The 16,500-nt window shown below is 38.7% G+C and overlaps 1 protein-coding gene across 1 annotated transcript in view; it reads left to right on the forward strand.

The window, feature by feature from the left end:
• The window catches only part of PTDSS1 (phosphatidylserine synthase 1), a 32,641-nt gene that overhangs the window by 9,414 nt on the left and 6,727 nt on the right, over positions 1–16,500 (forward strand). Inside the window, exons 3-10 of the mRNA XM_026690636.2 lie at positions 935–979; positions 2,689–2,813; positions 5,451–5,609; positions 6,820–6,971; positions 9,592–9,733; positions 12,376–12,488; positions 13,523–13,588; positions 16,066–16,165. Coding sequence (XP_026546421.1) covers positions 935–979; positions 2,689–2,813; positions 5,451–5,609; positions 6,820–6,971; positions 9,592–9,733; positions 12,376–12,488; positions 13,523–13,588; positions 16,066–16,165 — 902 coding nt within the window. The remainder of the gene's footprint in view (positions 1–934; positions 980–2,688; positions 2,814–5,450; positions 5,610–6,819; positions 6,972–9,591; positions 9,734–12,375; positions 12,489–13,522; positions 13,589–16,065; positions 16,166–16,500) is intronic.

A 16,500-nucleotide genomic window follows, 5' to 3' on the forward strand; every position in this document is an offset into this window, starting at 1 on the left:
GTATCATATTAAAGTATAAGGTAGATATATACCAATTTCTCATCTCATAATTGGAACCATCTATGTATTTGTCTAGATGTTTGGAAATCCAAAAAAGATTTGGAGCTTCCTAACTTCAGATTTGAGGTTTTCTCCCTGTAAAATTGTTCCTGTTTGTCTTGGCTGCTATTTTCCCACTCCTGTGCTTGATATAATTGTTTGTGTCCCTACATCACAGGAAAAAAAGGGAGGGTTGAGAAATGACAGCTGATTGGAAACACTAGATGTGGTGGGATTTTACTGTCCAACACCTGTGCAACCAAGACAAAATGCCAATAGGGATACAGTGACCAGAAATTGAGTAGGATAGGAAAGCAGTGATCCCATAGCAATTGCTTGGCCAGATGTAGGTGAACAGATTATTTATTGTTCATGGGTCTATCATCTGTAGATTCCTCTCCTAGGCATCTTAGATTGTTGCCATGGAATCTTGGAGACAACTAGAGATTTGTCTGGATATCTCCATTGTTTGGGGAGGGGGGGGCATTTCTTATTCTCTTTCTCTTACAGTTGTTTTCTTAGGATCCTTATTACTATGATTTTTATATTTATAATTGTTATTTTCAATATTTTCTGTGTTATCTATTGTGCATCATCAAGAGTCACCTTTGGCGAGATGGGTTTACTTTGGTGAGATATGATTAATAATAAAGTAAACAAAGGAGAAAAATATCAGTTCTAAAATTTAACAACCAAAGGTGGCTTTAGGGTACCTCAGCAATGGGTTGAAAATGAGATTGAAGTGATATCATGAACATACGTCTCCGCAAAATGGTTAGTAAGGTGTCTTTGCACCAAGGCAGTCAAGCTGTAAGGATAAGCCTTAATGTTAGATACATTATTTCAATGCTTAACCATCAGATCATTTTCAGTATTCACACTTTTCTTTTTATAGGCCCTTTCACCCGTCCACACCCTGCAATATGGCGCATGGTATTTGGTAAGTCATTTTCAAGGTATGACTTTCAGTTGTTACAGATCTCTGGCTATCTTCTTTCAACAATCCATTTTGTAGTAGAATATATTTTATGCTCTCCGTGTTACTGCAGAGGTATGTTATAATACTCAGATATTGTGAGAAAAATTTTCCCTTTAAATTTTTTTTAATGTTTTTAAGAAAAGAAGTCACCAATGTGTGAGTTGGGTGGCTATATAAATTTGTTTAATAAATAAATAAAACCAATTAGAATTTTTGGAATAAGCTTTAGAATAGTTCATCATACAATACAATTTGCAGGCTCAAACTGTGATGGTACTTACATACTGTATTCATACATTTAATGTCTATTGAATATTTGTGTAGATTACAGTAATTTACTTGTACTTGGTTCTTCCAAAAATTCACTGAATGGCATGCAATATAATCATTGAAACATAACATAATCTCTAAATTTAAATCTGTGTGAAAAATGTTTAAAAGTGGTTCACAATATAGCCAATATTTAGAATAAAAACTCAGCTCCAAGAGTAACAAGGGTTAAAAAAATGGAGATTAATTTATACAACTGATGTTTTTTTTTATTATAATTGGTTTTTTTAAAATTAAGATCCTTCTTAAACATTATTAGCTTTCAGTTCTTTGAATTTTGTCAAATTCAAATTCAGAAGGAGTCACAAACTTTTAAGCACCATTGTATGTTCCTTTAAAAGGAACATTGGACATGAAATAATAAGAGAATGGACATGATACTGGATTAGTGTTAGACAGACGGCAGAGGAAGGCTTTTATTTATTGTCACTTCAGTGAGAATTTTGCAATGGGCATTGGAAAGTAGGACTTGACCTGCTGAGTGTCAAGTTCCTTTTGAAAGAACATAATCTTCAGGCAAATGAAACAGCTACAGCTGGATTATAGCTCTTGACTTCTTTTCTTTCCAAATGTTTGCCTTTCTGTTTGTATCTGATCCTTCTCACCTTGTCCAATTTTTCCTTGGTAATTAGTTGAGTAGCAACCTAGCAGAATTGTCACGTGATTGAGAACTATGAATAAGCTATACAAATAATGAGAGTAGCGCTCACACTTCTTTTCCTCATATAACTTTTATTGTTTTGTCAATGTATGAAATACAGATAAAAATAAAAATAGGAGTAATGGTTAAATTGATTGTTCTTTTTAAAGAGAAGAATACATGTTTTTTATGTGGATATCACTTCTGGATTTTATGCTTGTGATGGGAAAAAAAAGAAACTCTTTGATTTTGCCCATTAGATAGATCTATTGTGATAGAAATGGCTAGGCATTTACTAAAGTCCTCAATCACATAATAGTAATCACATAATAGTAAAAAGTTGAGGTTGTAATGTTTTTATCTCATACTGTGCTAAAAAGAGTCGGAAGTCAAAGCCTTTTTCTTTCTTCCCTTGTACCTCATATTTTCTTTCCCTCTTTCTTTTTTTTTTCTCTTAGTACTCTTACTTCTGTATGTTTTGCTAAGCTCCCTTTTCTTTCTTATTTGCATATAGATTGAAAAGAAAACCTGTGACCTTGAGAGTTAGTATAACAATACAGAAGCTTAATTTAGGAGCTTTAAGACAGTAAAATATTTTTATCTTTTTTTCTTGATGAACCTTTGCTTATGTAAGCTTGCATGTTACTTTTGCATGTGGTACATTAAACAGCCATTCACCAAAAGTATTATTGTCTTTTAGGTTTGAGTGTACTTTATTTTCTGTTTCTGGTATTCCTGCTCTTCCTTAACTTTGAACAAGTGAAATCAGTGATGTACTGGTTGGATCCCAACCTACGCTATGCGACAAGAGAAGCAGACATTATGGTGTGTACACAGATAGTGTTGTTATGAAATATTTTGCAGTCTTGTCTTGATCTTCATAATATAATGTGAGTGAGCAGCAGTAGACAAACATGACTCAGCAGTTTGAAGTTGCTGCTAAAAAGAAAAATACTATTTTGGGATAATTAACAAGAACATGGAGTCCCAGTTACAGAAATTAATTATTCTACTCTGTTCTGCCTTGGTGAAACTCCATTCAAAGCATCACCATTCAAGCAGGACAGTCACAAATTGGATCACATTCAGAGGAGGGCTAGGAACCAAGACTAGGAGGAGTGGTTAAAGGTTTTGTGTTTGTTTAGTTTACAAAAAAAAATGACTAAGGAAGAGAAATGATAGCAGTCTTGAAATATCTGAAATGTTGCACAGAAAAGGAATGTTGCACAGGAATTATTCTTAATTTCCTCAAAGGGTAGCCAAAACCAATAGAATAAAATTACAAGGAAGCAAGATCAGGCTCGAATTAGGAGGAACTTCCTGAGTTCATGAGCTGGTCAGGCTACATCTAAAATGGTGAATTCTCTTCAAACAAAAGTTGCAAGATCATCTGCAAGAGAGGATCCTGTACTCAGCAGATCTTTGGATAGAAGACCTTCCAGTTCTTCCAACTCTATGAATCTATGGCTGTATGAGAAGCAAAATATCGTGCATGAATCTTTTGGAAGTATTAGGAAATTGAGAATCCTCACAGCAAGCTTATATATCACATGTTGACTTTTGATCATTTGATTAAAAAGAAATGTAGTGGAAGGTCTAGAGGAGGGGTGTCAAACTCGCGGTGTCACTTCATCACATGACGTATCACGACTTTTCCCCTTTGCCAAAACGGGTGGGTGGGACAAGCTTGTGACGTGGGGGCCGCGAATTTAACACCCCTGGTTTAGAGGCTCTAGACATTGAATGATATTGTTTTCATGCAAAGAGATACAAGAAGGAATAGCTAAAATCAGAAGGATGACAAAGAATAGTAGCTTAGGAGCATATTCAGTGGGCTAAGCCAAATATTTCCTCTGTTTTCAAAACCAAAATGTGGTAGGCATATTTTTTTTAATGGATGGATTGTAGACTTGAAGGCATGCTGTATCTAATAAAAGTAACAACTAAATCTACATGGGCTAAGTGAAGCATCCTTCTGAATCTACTTCTGCAAGTGTTTAAGTGCTGCATCTTCTCATAATTCCACTGTAGATTTCTACAGCAATTTTCATGTATTCCTTGCATGTTTAGGGGTGCACAGATGTTTGGGATGGCTTTTGAAGCAGTTGTATGCACTCCTCAAGAGAACCAAGCACCTTAGTGATTCAAGCAGCAGGTTTGGAAGGCAGCTGTTGCATATCTTTGCTAAGCCCTAGTAGCAGTATACCACTGGACGCCAGACTCCTGATACCTGCCGCTTTAGTGCCTTGCTTTTTCAAAGACTGCCAACCTGAAAGCAAGAAAAAAGACACTTATTTATAACCAGAATGGTATTTATTTATTTGATTTGATTTACAGGGCTGCCCAACATAAAACAATGCAACTCTGAGCGGTGTACTATAAACAAACAGAAAACATCCCCCCATACAACAGGGAACTCCACTGAATTGGACCTAAATACCTGGGGAAAAGTCACATCTTAACAGCTTCTCTAAAGATGAACATAGCTGGGACCTGTAATATTTCAAGGGGGAGATATAATTTCAGAGCAGAAGGGCAGCCACTAAGATGGGCCATTTCCTAGGTCCCATTAAATGGCAATGCTCACATGAGAAACATGCATAAGGCTGGGCAGATGTTCTTGAGAGCAAGTGATCCTGCTGGTAATTTGGTCCTATGCCATATAGGACTGAAAAGGTGATCAGCACCTTGAATTGCACTCTGAAGCCTTTTGGGAGCCAGTGTAGCTCATGGAGTATCAGTGTCACATGGGTGTAGAGAACTATGCCCATTACTACCTGTGTCGATACCTTCAGGACCAGCTGAAGCTTCTGGATGATCCTTAAGAGCAGCTCCATATGGAGAGCATTGCAATTAGGAGATGACTTAGGCAAGAGTGATCATAGGCAAGGCCTTGCAGACCATGAGTAGGTACAACTGGTGTATGTGATACAGTTGTGCAAAGCCCCGTCTCCCTACTCAAAGACCTTTGAGCAGGAGCTGTGAGTCCAGGAGAACCTTCAGATTGCATACTGAATCTGAACAGGGCAGTATTATCCATCCAGGACCAAAGATGGAAAATCTCCCACCCTTGTCAGAGTTGACTTGCAACCTAATCTTATCTAAAAATAAGAATAATTATTTTTGGTCAAGACTCTAGTTTACCTTGGTGTGAATTTTGTTAGCCATATCCAGAATTATGTAGATTAATCTTCACACTTTTTCTTTTAAGGTCATGTTTCTATTTTGTGAGGAAATGTGTCAGTTAATATTGTATAAAGAGGCAACTTAGTCAGTTCTGTCTAATAATTTGTGATGTTATCCTAATACATAGTTGAGCTTCTGAACAAGGCTAAGCTACAGAAAAGGTTGTATTTTAATAGTTTATTCTATTTCATCTAAAATTATCCTAAAATAAATTTTAGTGTCTGTTGCCTTATTTGTCTCTCTTCCTCTACATCCTTTCTCTGTAATCATCAACAGGAATATGCTGTGAATTGCCATGTTATTACCTGGGAACGGATCCTAAGTCATTTTGACATATTTGCTTTTGGACATTTCTGGGGCTGGGCAATGAAGGCTTTGTTGATTCGCAGCTATGGATTGTGTTGGACTATTAGCATCACCTGGGAGCTGACAGAGGTAGGTTGGGTAATAGGAACTGAAAAAAGATGAATGCACAGGGCACCTGCCATGACCTGATGTTTGGAGGTGCCAAAGAATCCTGAGAACTGCATTGCAGCTGAGACCGTAGACTAGTCTTTCCCAGTGGTGGTGTTGCAGAAATATAAAAGGTATATGAAAAAGCACCTTTAGGATAAAAGGGCTATCTTTGGAGTGAAATCTATTATCTATCCTGTCTTTTAGGTGGAACAGATATTTGGCAGCCTGGGTCAGATGTGGCAAAATGTGTCTACCTTTTCATCTATTAAGAAAAGAAATTCATATATGATACCTATGCATTATGTGACGTAAATGTAAAGTCCTTACAGCTAGTTTTATGTGGCAAAAAACAGTTCTAATTCTTTTCTGTAGAATTAGCTCAGCTGCGATTCTGAATATTCTTCAAGGGTAGCCCTATGCTACAATGCCTTCATGTAGTCTAATAGATCAACCAAAGCCAACTCAGCTGGTTAATTCCTGAACTCAACAGTCTAGCTCCAAGGGATTTTATCCAACAGAGGTCTCAAAAAATCTCAGTTGCTCTTTAGATTATAAGGATTTCTGACACATCCTTCCCAAGTGCCCATATTTTATTCTGAATACTTGTTAAAATCTTATTTTCTAGAGCATATTGAGACTTAAAACAGGAACGGCAATGTTAACCGCTATTATATTCTATATTATCCACCTGCATATTAAGTCCAGCTTTATACAGATGCTAACCTTCAAACCTTTTCCATGGTAATCATTGAATTAATGGTATGCCATCGATAAAAGGATAGAATGTTGTTCAAAATATGTTAGGGTATTAAATAAATAAACTATTCATTACCATATGATAATTTATGGCAAGACTAAACGTGTGTGTGTGTGTGTGTGTGTGTGTGTATTTGAAATTACTATCTGAAAAAAAAAAAAAAGAAATTACTATCTGTAACTTTATTTTGTACAAGTTGACTCTACCAGAAAATCAATACATCACTCAATATATTATTGTTGTCTTCTTTTTTGAACATAGTAGGTCTTTAAAATTAAAATATAATAAAGTTTCCTTTATTTCTGAAATCATAGGCTGGCTAGTCACATTCATTTATTGTATTTAAATCTTTCCCATGTTTTCAAAATCTGTTTCTTATGTTGAAAAGAATCAGACTGAATTTCTTATCAAAATTTCTGTTGTATTCTGTAGCTGTTCTTCATGCATTTGCTGCCAAATTTTGCTGAATGCTGGTGGGATCAAGTTATTTTGGACATCCTGTTATGTAATGGAGGTGGCATCTGGTTGGGCATGGTGGTTTGCCGTTGGTTGGAGATGAGGACTTATCACTGGGCAAGCTTCAAGTAGGTCTCAAGTGCTATCTAATAAACATTGTTTTAATGAGATATTATTTTGCAGAGTTTCATAGGAATACAGGTAGTCCTCAGCTTACGACCACAATTGAGCCCAAAATTTCTGTTGCTAAGCGAGACATTCATATGTGAGTTGCCCCATTTTACGATTTTTCTTCCCACAGTTGATAAGTGAATCACTGCAGTTGTTAAATTAGCAACATAATTGTTAAGTGACTCTGGCTTCTTCATTGCTTGTCAGAAGGTCACAAAAAGTGTTCACATGACCCCAGGACACTGCAACTGTCAAATATGAGCCAGTTGCCAAGTGTCTGAATTTTGATCACGTGACCATGAGGATGATGCAATGGTCATGAGGCAGAGGTGGTATTCAGCAGGTTCTGACCAGTTTTGAAGAACTGGTAGCAGAAATTTTGAGTAGTTCAGAGAACCGACAAATACCACCTCTGACTGGAGATTTTACAGTATCCTTCACCTGCCACGCCCACCAAGCCATGCCCACAGAACCCGTAGTAAAAAAATTTGAATCCCTCCACTGTCATGAGGGTGAAAAACAGTCATCAGTCAGTTTTTTTAATGCTGTTGTAACTTCGAACATTCACTGAACGAACTGTTGTAAGTCGAGGACTACCTGTACAGTGAAAGTTGCCAATTACAGGGATAATTTAATTGTAGGACACTTAAATAGATGTGTTTAACCTCATATTTATGAGTTCTTTGTATTACTGAAAATATGATATGTACTTGTATGAAATTGTAATTTGGAATCATTTTCCAGTTATATCTACCAGTGGGTGTTTATGGACGCACCTTCAGATTCATTTGCATGAGTAAATCTAAGAAATTTTGAAACAAGAACCTTTGTTATTAGTTTTTAATTTATTAGAAGTTAGCTGATTGAAGCTGGTCCTGATAAAAGATAAATAAGACATGAAACCTGAATAGATCTTGGATGAGACACAACCAGAAAATCTTAGAAATATAGGCTACATTGAGAAGTTAAAAATTATTGCAGGAGATTGTAATGGCACACAATGACTGGATTCAAGGAAGTCCTTTCTACTGTGTTACTAGTTTTGTGGGATTGGAGCATGAAAATGAATTGTTTCATAGTTGAAGGGTGAAATTAGGAAATGGTTTCCTATGTTTCCTGTTCCTTTCTATGTTGAATTTGATGTAAGAGCATTTTTTTTAAAAAAATTGAGTTAGTTCTATCTTCTGAGAGCTATGCCTGAAAAAATGGTTTCCATACATGAACCTTTGTTTTATCTATTTTCCTTTCTGGTTGCAATGCTTGTATTTTATCCTGGCAATAGAATTAGAAGGACAGACCTGTCTTTCTTTATATACTTCTCAACTATGTACACAATCATTTGTCCATGTAACAGTAAATCCATAGAGCTTGTAGTAAAATTGATTTCATGCTGTAGTTGCTAGAATGCAGAAAGATGCTTTTCAAATTAGTGTTTGAAGTTTTATTATTGTGTTCTGCTAGAAGTAAGAAGGATAAATTTCCTCTGAATGCCATTATGACAAGTACAAAAATAATAGTGGATATCCTTAGTTATTTTTGTGCTCCGGTATAGTGAAAGACATTAAGAAGGAATGCTTTTAAGTTTCTTATCCTGGTAATTTAGAGGAAATGTCACTTCCTTCAGCCACACTGTTGCTCTTTCCAGAGGATGTCAGATGTTCAAGATCAGGAATATGAATAAAGGACTGGAAATTCCTATAGAATTGGAAGAGGCTAGAATGGAGGTCGCTGTTGTAGAATAGAAATAGGACATCCAATAAATGGGTCTTTAAAATGTATTTGGAAACTGTTTGTGTACATAAAAAGCAAATAGAAATTTCTGCAAATGCTAACATTTGCATTGATATAATCACTGACTTTTTATTTACTTATCCTTAATTCTAATTCTTAATTCTAAGAACATCTGTCAAATGATAAAAATTGTGTGGGAAAGCCTGGAATTTTCAAATCCTTTTCTTTGAAAGCAATTTTTAAAAAGTGGCATTTTTTTAGTAAAAGTGTCTGTTTGAGTAAGGTACGGAATTGTTCTTTCAGCTTTGATACATTTAGGGAGGAAAGCCTTTGTGTGACTGAGCAATTTATTTCAAATTTCTATTGAGAAAACTGCCTGCTTGCTTAATGGATTAAAGCAGGATCCCCAACCTTTTCGGCCTTGCGGCCCGGTTCCGGCGTCAGCTGGCGCCGCGGCCCGGTTCCGGCGTCAGCTGGGCGCCGCCATCTTTTTTTGACGAAAAATCACTTCCGGTGGCGTCACGGAAGTGATTTTCGTCAATAAGCGGCGCCAGCGCTTCTGGTGAGCTTTTGGGTAGAAATGGCTTTCTACCGGAAAAGCTCACCAACGCTGGCGCCGCCATCTTTTTGGCAAAATTGCTTTTTTACCAAAAAGATGGCGGCGCCCAGCAACCAGCGGCCCGGTAAGGCTTGTTCAGCGACCCGGTACCGGTCCGCGGACCGGCGGTTGGGGACCCCTGGATTAAAGGACCTAAGTCTGCAACAATATCACAATATATAACACCATTTTGAATTTTGATTGTTAAGCAAAAATGAAACATTGATCTCCTCTTTATCTGCTTTTAGGGACATTCACACCACCACAGGTAAAATCAAGAGAGCTGTTTTACAGTTCACTCCAGCAAGCTGGACTTACGTTCGCTGGTTTGATCCCAAGTCCTCCTTTCAACGAGTAGCTGGGGTATACCTTTTCATGATCATATGGCAGGTAAAATACAAATAAAGACTTAGGGCATCTTAGTAGATGTTTTGTGGGGGAGCAGATTATATTTGTTTTGTTAATGCATAACCAAATGAAATAATACCATTTGCTGGGTTGAATTCCAGGGAAATGCTAGATATACATATATTTGTGAAAAAGCAAGAGTGCCATAGTTGTGTATATAAGGAAGGATTCAAGCCTGAGAATTCTCTTCAGATAAACACAAAGAAAAATGTATTTACACAAGAAATAATAAGATGATGAGCTCCTTGTGAGATAACTTGCTAACTTGGTCAGCTAAGTACGCAATGCTACCTGTACTTAAATACTGTACTTACATAATGCATGCAATTACTTAGCATTTTCCTAAAATGATTTAATATTTATTATTTTTTCCACAAGCATGTAGTTATTCCTACTTTTATTATGCAAAAGTTGAAGATGTATATTCTTAATCTTAATTGAGAGACAACTCTTCAAACTACCGTATTTGCCGGCGTATAAGATGACTTTTTTGCCCTGAAAAACATGCCTCCAAGTGGGGGGGTCGTCTTATACGCCGGTAAATACGTTGTTGTCACTCGGTGCAAGAGCGACGGGGGCGGAGCTCCGCAACTTGCGAAGCCCCTTCAAGCCCAGCCGGAGTCTCTCTTCCTCCTCCACCCCCCCACCCACCCTCCGCCCGGCTCAGGGTGCTTGCGGAGGCCAATCTGGAGGTGGGGTGGGGGTGGAGCGGGAGGGTCTCTGGAGGGGCCGCTTCGCCCAGCCAGCCCCGAGCTGCGTAATGGCCCGGGGAGTGGGGGAGAAGGTGGTGGGGTGGACTGTGGCGCCCCTCCTTCTGGGCAGCGGGCGGGCGGCAATTTGCTCCTCCCGCTTCTCCCTCCCTCTTTGAAAGACCGGGAGGGCTGTGCTTGGGGCGGGGGTGTCTTCGGGAAGTTCCTGATGGGACCCCGCTGGGCAGGGCCACCCGGCTCCCGAGCTGCTTTCCAGGGTCCCCTTGGGAAGAAAAGGGTCCGGTGGGCGGTGGAAGAAGGCAAGGGACCTCCTCCTGCCCCCTGTCCCATCCCGTCCCTCCTCTTGTCCCCTCCTCCCCTCCCCACTTAAGAGAGAAAGATCCGCCTCCCGGCACCGAGCCGCCACCCAGCGCCGCGTCTCCCGGCCAGCGCACGCTTGCGACTTGGGAACCGGCCAAGCGACTTTAAAACCGAGCGGAGGCCAGAGATAGCCGGAATTACCCTCACACACACACACACACACACACACACACACACACACATACACAGAGTTGGCAGCTGTCCATCCCCCACCCTTGGAGTCCCGATGGCATGCACGCGGGGGCTGTCACAAAGAAAGGGAGAGGAATTGAGTGCCAGCCTGAGAAAGACGAAGCTGCCTCTCTAAAGCATTTTGGTGGCTTTGTAAGTTTGGGGGAAAGGGGCGTCGGTGTCAATCAAGAATTATATCCAGAATACCCCAAGTGTTACAACTTACCGTATTTGCCGGCGTATGAGATGACTTTTTTGCCCTGAAAAACATGCCTCCAAGTGGGGGGGTCGTCTTATACGGCGAGTATATAACAAACTCTATATTTTGAGTGGAAATGTTGGGGGCTCGTCTTATACGCCCAGTCGTCTTATACACCGGCAAATACGGTAGTTCTTTTTCTTTATTCCTCGCTCTCCCTTTCCAAGAGATCTCCTGTTCTGTCCATTGATTCGTTGTTCATTCATTGGAGTCCTAGTGGATGTTCACTTAAACATGAGCCAGCAGAATGCGGCAGCAGCCAAAAAAGATAATAGAATACTTGGTTGTATAAACAGGCGTACAATCAAACCACGTGAAGGATTAGTACCGCTTTATAAATCTTTAGTAAGACCACATATGGAATACTGAATCCAGTTTTGGTCACCACATTACAAAAAAGGTGTTGGTTCTTTAGAAAAAGTGCAAAGAAGAGCAGCTAAGATGATTAAACTAGAAGACCTCCAAACTCCCAGCTCTATTCTGGTTGATTGATTGATTGATTGATTGATTACAGCTGCTGTCACATAACCTCACCATAGCCAACATTCTGATCAGGCTTGCACTTGGGCTAAAACTATGTGGTTGTTTGATTCCATTGAGCCTGGTTTGTAAATTAATTTATGGTTTTGTGCAATGGATGGGTGAAATTACTGGGTTTATTTAATATAACAGGCTTACAAACCAGGTTTTTCCGTGGACCGGAGGGGACGTGTGCTGCCTGTATCCCGCCCAGATGGGGCTTCCAGTCTCTGGCAACCCTCCCCCCAATATCAGCCAATTTTTGTATTGTTCCAGAACATCTGTAATTTCACAATTCCATAGTAATAAAAGAGAAAAATGAATGTGTTTTATCAGTAAAACAGGAGCATTTAAAATCTCATTCTTCTAATGGAGAGAAATACAATGCAAATTCTTCATTTGCTGCTACGTAAATGCTGTATATATTGATTTTATATATACCATATATTAGCTAACCAAGTCACTATATAACTAAATAGTTATGCATTTATTATCTAAGTATATATTATTGTTCTGGAACAAGTCAAACTTGTTCTATGGCTCTATTTTTGTCTTGTTTGTCCAGATGAATATATTGAATTTTCTCTCTGCTTCTTTCTTTTTAGTTGACAGAGTTGAACACCTTTTTCTTGAAACATATATTTGTTTTTCAAGCAAGTCACGCTTTAAGCTGGTGTAGGATTCTCTTCATTGGAATTATTACAGCGCCAACTGTGAGGTAATTTTTGGCTGTTTTACATTCATCATTGTAAATCTTTACCTAGTTCCTTCATATGTAGAAATGGAAGCCTACTGTTGGAAAAAAACATTAATGATGGTTTAGCATACATATCCAGAACGCCAAGGAGATCTGCTGCAATGTAAATAAAGAGATAGGTATTATGCAGTTGAAAATTTACCGTGTATATGGCGTATACCAGATTGTAGTCTATTGCTATTGAGATAAATCATGGAAACCATCCAAGTTTGATATAATTGTGGTTCTTGTCTCTGATGTATCATTAATTTGTCTGTAACTTTTTCCTAATGTAGCAATTGAAGAGGTCTTATTAATGAACAACTCAAGTGTCATGTTATCCAGACATTTTCAGTGTTGCACAATTATTAATTTGGTGGATAACATTAATAGTTCCTTATTTTTAAGCTTTTGATTTGATCCTATGAATAAATGCGGCCTAGCATTCCACACAGCACATCCCATTCTGGTAATGCTTCAGAAGACTTCAGATACATTCCAAAGACTCTCTGAAGTGAGAGAATGGAACATGCTGTTTGGAGAACAACACAAGCTGTTTTTGAAGGAAGGAAAAAGGCCTGGCCTGGCCAGCAATGGCCTTTACATATGACCAAGCTGGATACTTTGCATCAGCAGAGAAAGATGACTAAGATCAGTTGGGCATAGCAGGGCCTGTGGAGTGCAGAGAGGCAGGAACATATTGTTGTCATGGCTGGCAGCAGTACGGGGCAGAAGGGCAGAGATGGTAGGAGATATGAGAGAGAGTTGAAGCGTCCTGCAGGGCACTCCAAGCCCCCAAATTTTGATCATTTTGACCATAGGAGCACTGCAAAAGCCATACTTTCGGGATTAGGCATAAGTGCCATTTGTTCAGCGTGACTGTAATTTCAAACAGTCACTGAAAACATAGTCGTAATTTTATCTGTAAAACAGATTTACAGGCAACCAGTTAAATAATGTTCAGTTAATACTCCATTGTCTATTTCCCTAAAACATTATTGTTTTTGTTGTTACAGGCAGTACTATGCTTATCTCACAGACACACAGTGCAAAAGAGTAGGAACTCAGTGTTGGGTATTTGGGTAAGTTGTTGAATATAGAATTCTTGAAATTCTGGTTATCTGACTTACTGGCTGGGTTCATGCATTGTTTTAAGCCACCAGATGATTTTGGCTTAGCATATTGTATAAGCTTGGTCATTCCAGTTTGAAAAGCATAGTTTATTTAATATACCATAATTAAAAATAATCCGTGATCTGTGAATCTATTTAATTAAGAAGAGGAAACAATTCCCTTCAAATCATGTGATTAGAAAGTTTCTTGTGAATGATATTTTACCACACTACTACACTTCATTTTACTTCTTGTGTGTATTTTGTAGTGTCACTATGATCTACAATGACATAAAAGGAGAATTCTAAGGCCTGTTGAGAGATAGTGTTTTTGCATATGTTTGTAGTTTGAGCAATTTCCTTTTTCCATGCTACTGTTCCCCATTGGACACCCATGCCGAGGAGTCATTTGACTCTCCAGATGTGGTTTTCCGTGTCTGTAGGAGGCTGCAGGAAGAACGAGAGGATGATCCAACCGCTTTGGCAAGCTTTTGCTTGTCAAGCCTGTAGGTTTTCTGTTGTTAACTTTTATATACTGTGCTCATTTGTAAGGAGGACTGTAACAGAGTTTTAATTTCAGCAAAAATATAAAAACCCAGCCTTTGAGCATTGAGGAAGAATTAGTTTTCCAAATATCCTTCTAGAGCATGTGATTGGGCTCCTCTTTTTGGAGCCCCAGTGATTGCTAAAGAAGAGGACAGCCCACCAACCTGGATAGGCTTCTGCTGCTTGTTGGACTCTCCAACTGTCCTCTCATTTGTTGGAGAAAGATGTGAAAGCTTGTGCTGCATTGTGTGATATCTGGACCTATTTCAAGCCATTGTTTGAAATCATTATTTTCTTTCTTGCATGCAAATGCAAGAGAGGAAGGCAAACAATACCCATCTAAAATATGTTAGCCTTTCAAAAGATTTTCATGTTATGAAGTTACAGAAACAGCAGGGTTCAAATCAGCATGCTCTGGCCTTTTGAAAAAGCTTATTTAACACTAGATATGGTAGAAACGTGCTGATTTCTTCAGCTGGCTGGGAGGTAGTTGGGAACATTTTTCTGTCATCACTTGCTTTGTTCTGCTCTCGCCTCAGGGCCTCTTGTCAGTATATTCAGAATAGCTATTACTCCTTCTTCTGACAAAAAAAAAAAGATAGAGAGAAAAAGATTCACCTTCAAAGAATATTCTTGCTTTCTGGAGTGAATCTTCGTTAGATAGTATCAATGATTTTAAAATGATGAAGAATGGAGAAGTGCTAGGCCAAATTAATATGTTTTGACAGCTAAGGCAGTCTAATTATTAGCAGACTCTTGGCAGCTCATAATATATGATAAAACAACAACAATAATAACAGTAATCTCCCAGTGAGGTACTATCCAGTGGTGGGATTCAAATATTTTTGCCACCGGTTCAGTGGGTGTGGCTTGGTGGGCGCGCTTTGCATGCTTGCACTCACTTTGCATGCACGCACGTGCCAAACATGCACTTTGCGCAGGCATAGAGGCGTTTGCACAGGCGCAGAGGCGTTCTAACTCACCTCCTGCACGATCCCGGTCGGTTCAGCAGCTGCCGCGTGGCACTATTCTGTGCCACGCAAAGCAGCTGCGCTTCAAATTCAGCAGAGGTGAGTATAGGAACCCGGGCGGGCAGGTGGCCCTAACAGCACAGTAGTGGAGAGAATCGGCTTGGTCTCCGCTGCTCATCGTTGCTACTGGCTCGCGAGAACCAGGCCGAACCAGTAGAATACCATCACTGGTACTATCTATTTACTGTAAAGTAGATGAGAGTTATGCCAGAGGTTCAACTATACTGGACAAGTCTCATCAGAGGAGTCAGGTGAAGAGTGTCTCTCCTATAAACAATACAGTGAGATGTAATTTACAGAAACCCATACTGGATGGGTTCTTCGCCATCAACAACAAGGATTGTGCTAGGCGTCGGAGTTCCTGGACATCTGGTGACAAATGGTCTACAGGACTCTGGACTGTTTTGTTTTTTTTAAATGCCTTTGATTTTATTGCAGTTATGGCAGACTTTATCATCCGGAGCAAATCAGATTCTTTATATTGGCATCTTGAAAATCAAGAAGAGGGGTTTTAAAAATGGGTATGAATATTCTGGTCAGTACAGATAGTTTAGCTTCATTACATAGCTAGAAAATAGTATATTGTTAAAACACTGAAAGAGGCAAACATAAACTTATGAGAAAGTATGTTGTGGAAGGAAAAGGAAAGAAAAAAAGCAGTGCCAGCTCAATATAAAACACTGTGATCCAATTAGTTGTGTGATGTATTTTTTTGGATGATACCTGCATCTTCTTTTCTGATTCATAACCTGACAGTGATGAGAACATGCTTCTCAAACTATGCCAAAACCAAGGTGAGATTATTAGAGTAAATAGAGTCTCAAACAGAAATTCAATATATTTTGATTTTTTTTTTTGTCATCCCTCTAGAGTTATTGGTTTCCTTGAAGCTATTGTATGCATCAAATTTGGTCAAGATCTCTTTTCCAAAACACAAATATTGTATGTTGTATTTTGGCTTCTTTGTGTGGTAAGTACTTTTTTTTTTCATTTAGGTTGCACACATTTATATTTTAACTCAGTTTCTTAATTTGGCATCTTGCAGAGGTACTGGGATAATACCTCACAGAAATCACATGCCTATTTAAGACAAGTTGTTTTTAATTCCTTGGTTGTTATAACCAGGAAAAATGCTGTTGATTCCCTTGCTATTCAAACATAGGTAAATGTTATATCAAATTTTACTAGGAAAGCAATAACCTATTTTAGATAGTTGTTCCACTGCAACACTTTTTTTCTCAATAGCACCTTTCTCAGTTGCCTTCATTAATTAAGATAGCTAAATAGGAAAACAACTAGATTTTT

This window comes from Notechis scutatus, chromosome 3 (assembly GCF_049901735.1).
Source record: "Notechis scutatus isolate UNSWTSFEM ecotype Mainland chromosome 3, rNotScu1.2, whole genome shotgun sequence".
Lineage (NCBI taxonomy): Eukaryota > Metazoa > Chordata > Lepidosauria > Squamata > Elapidae > Notechis > Notechis scutatus.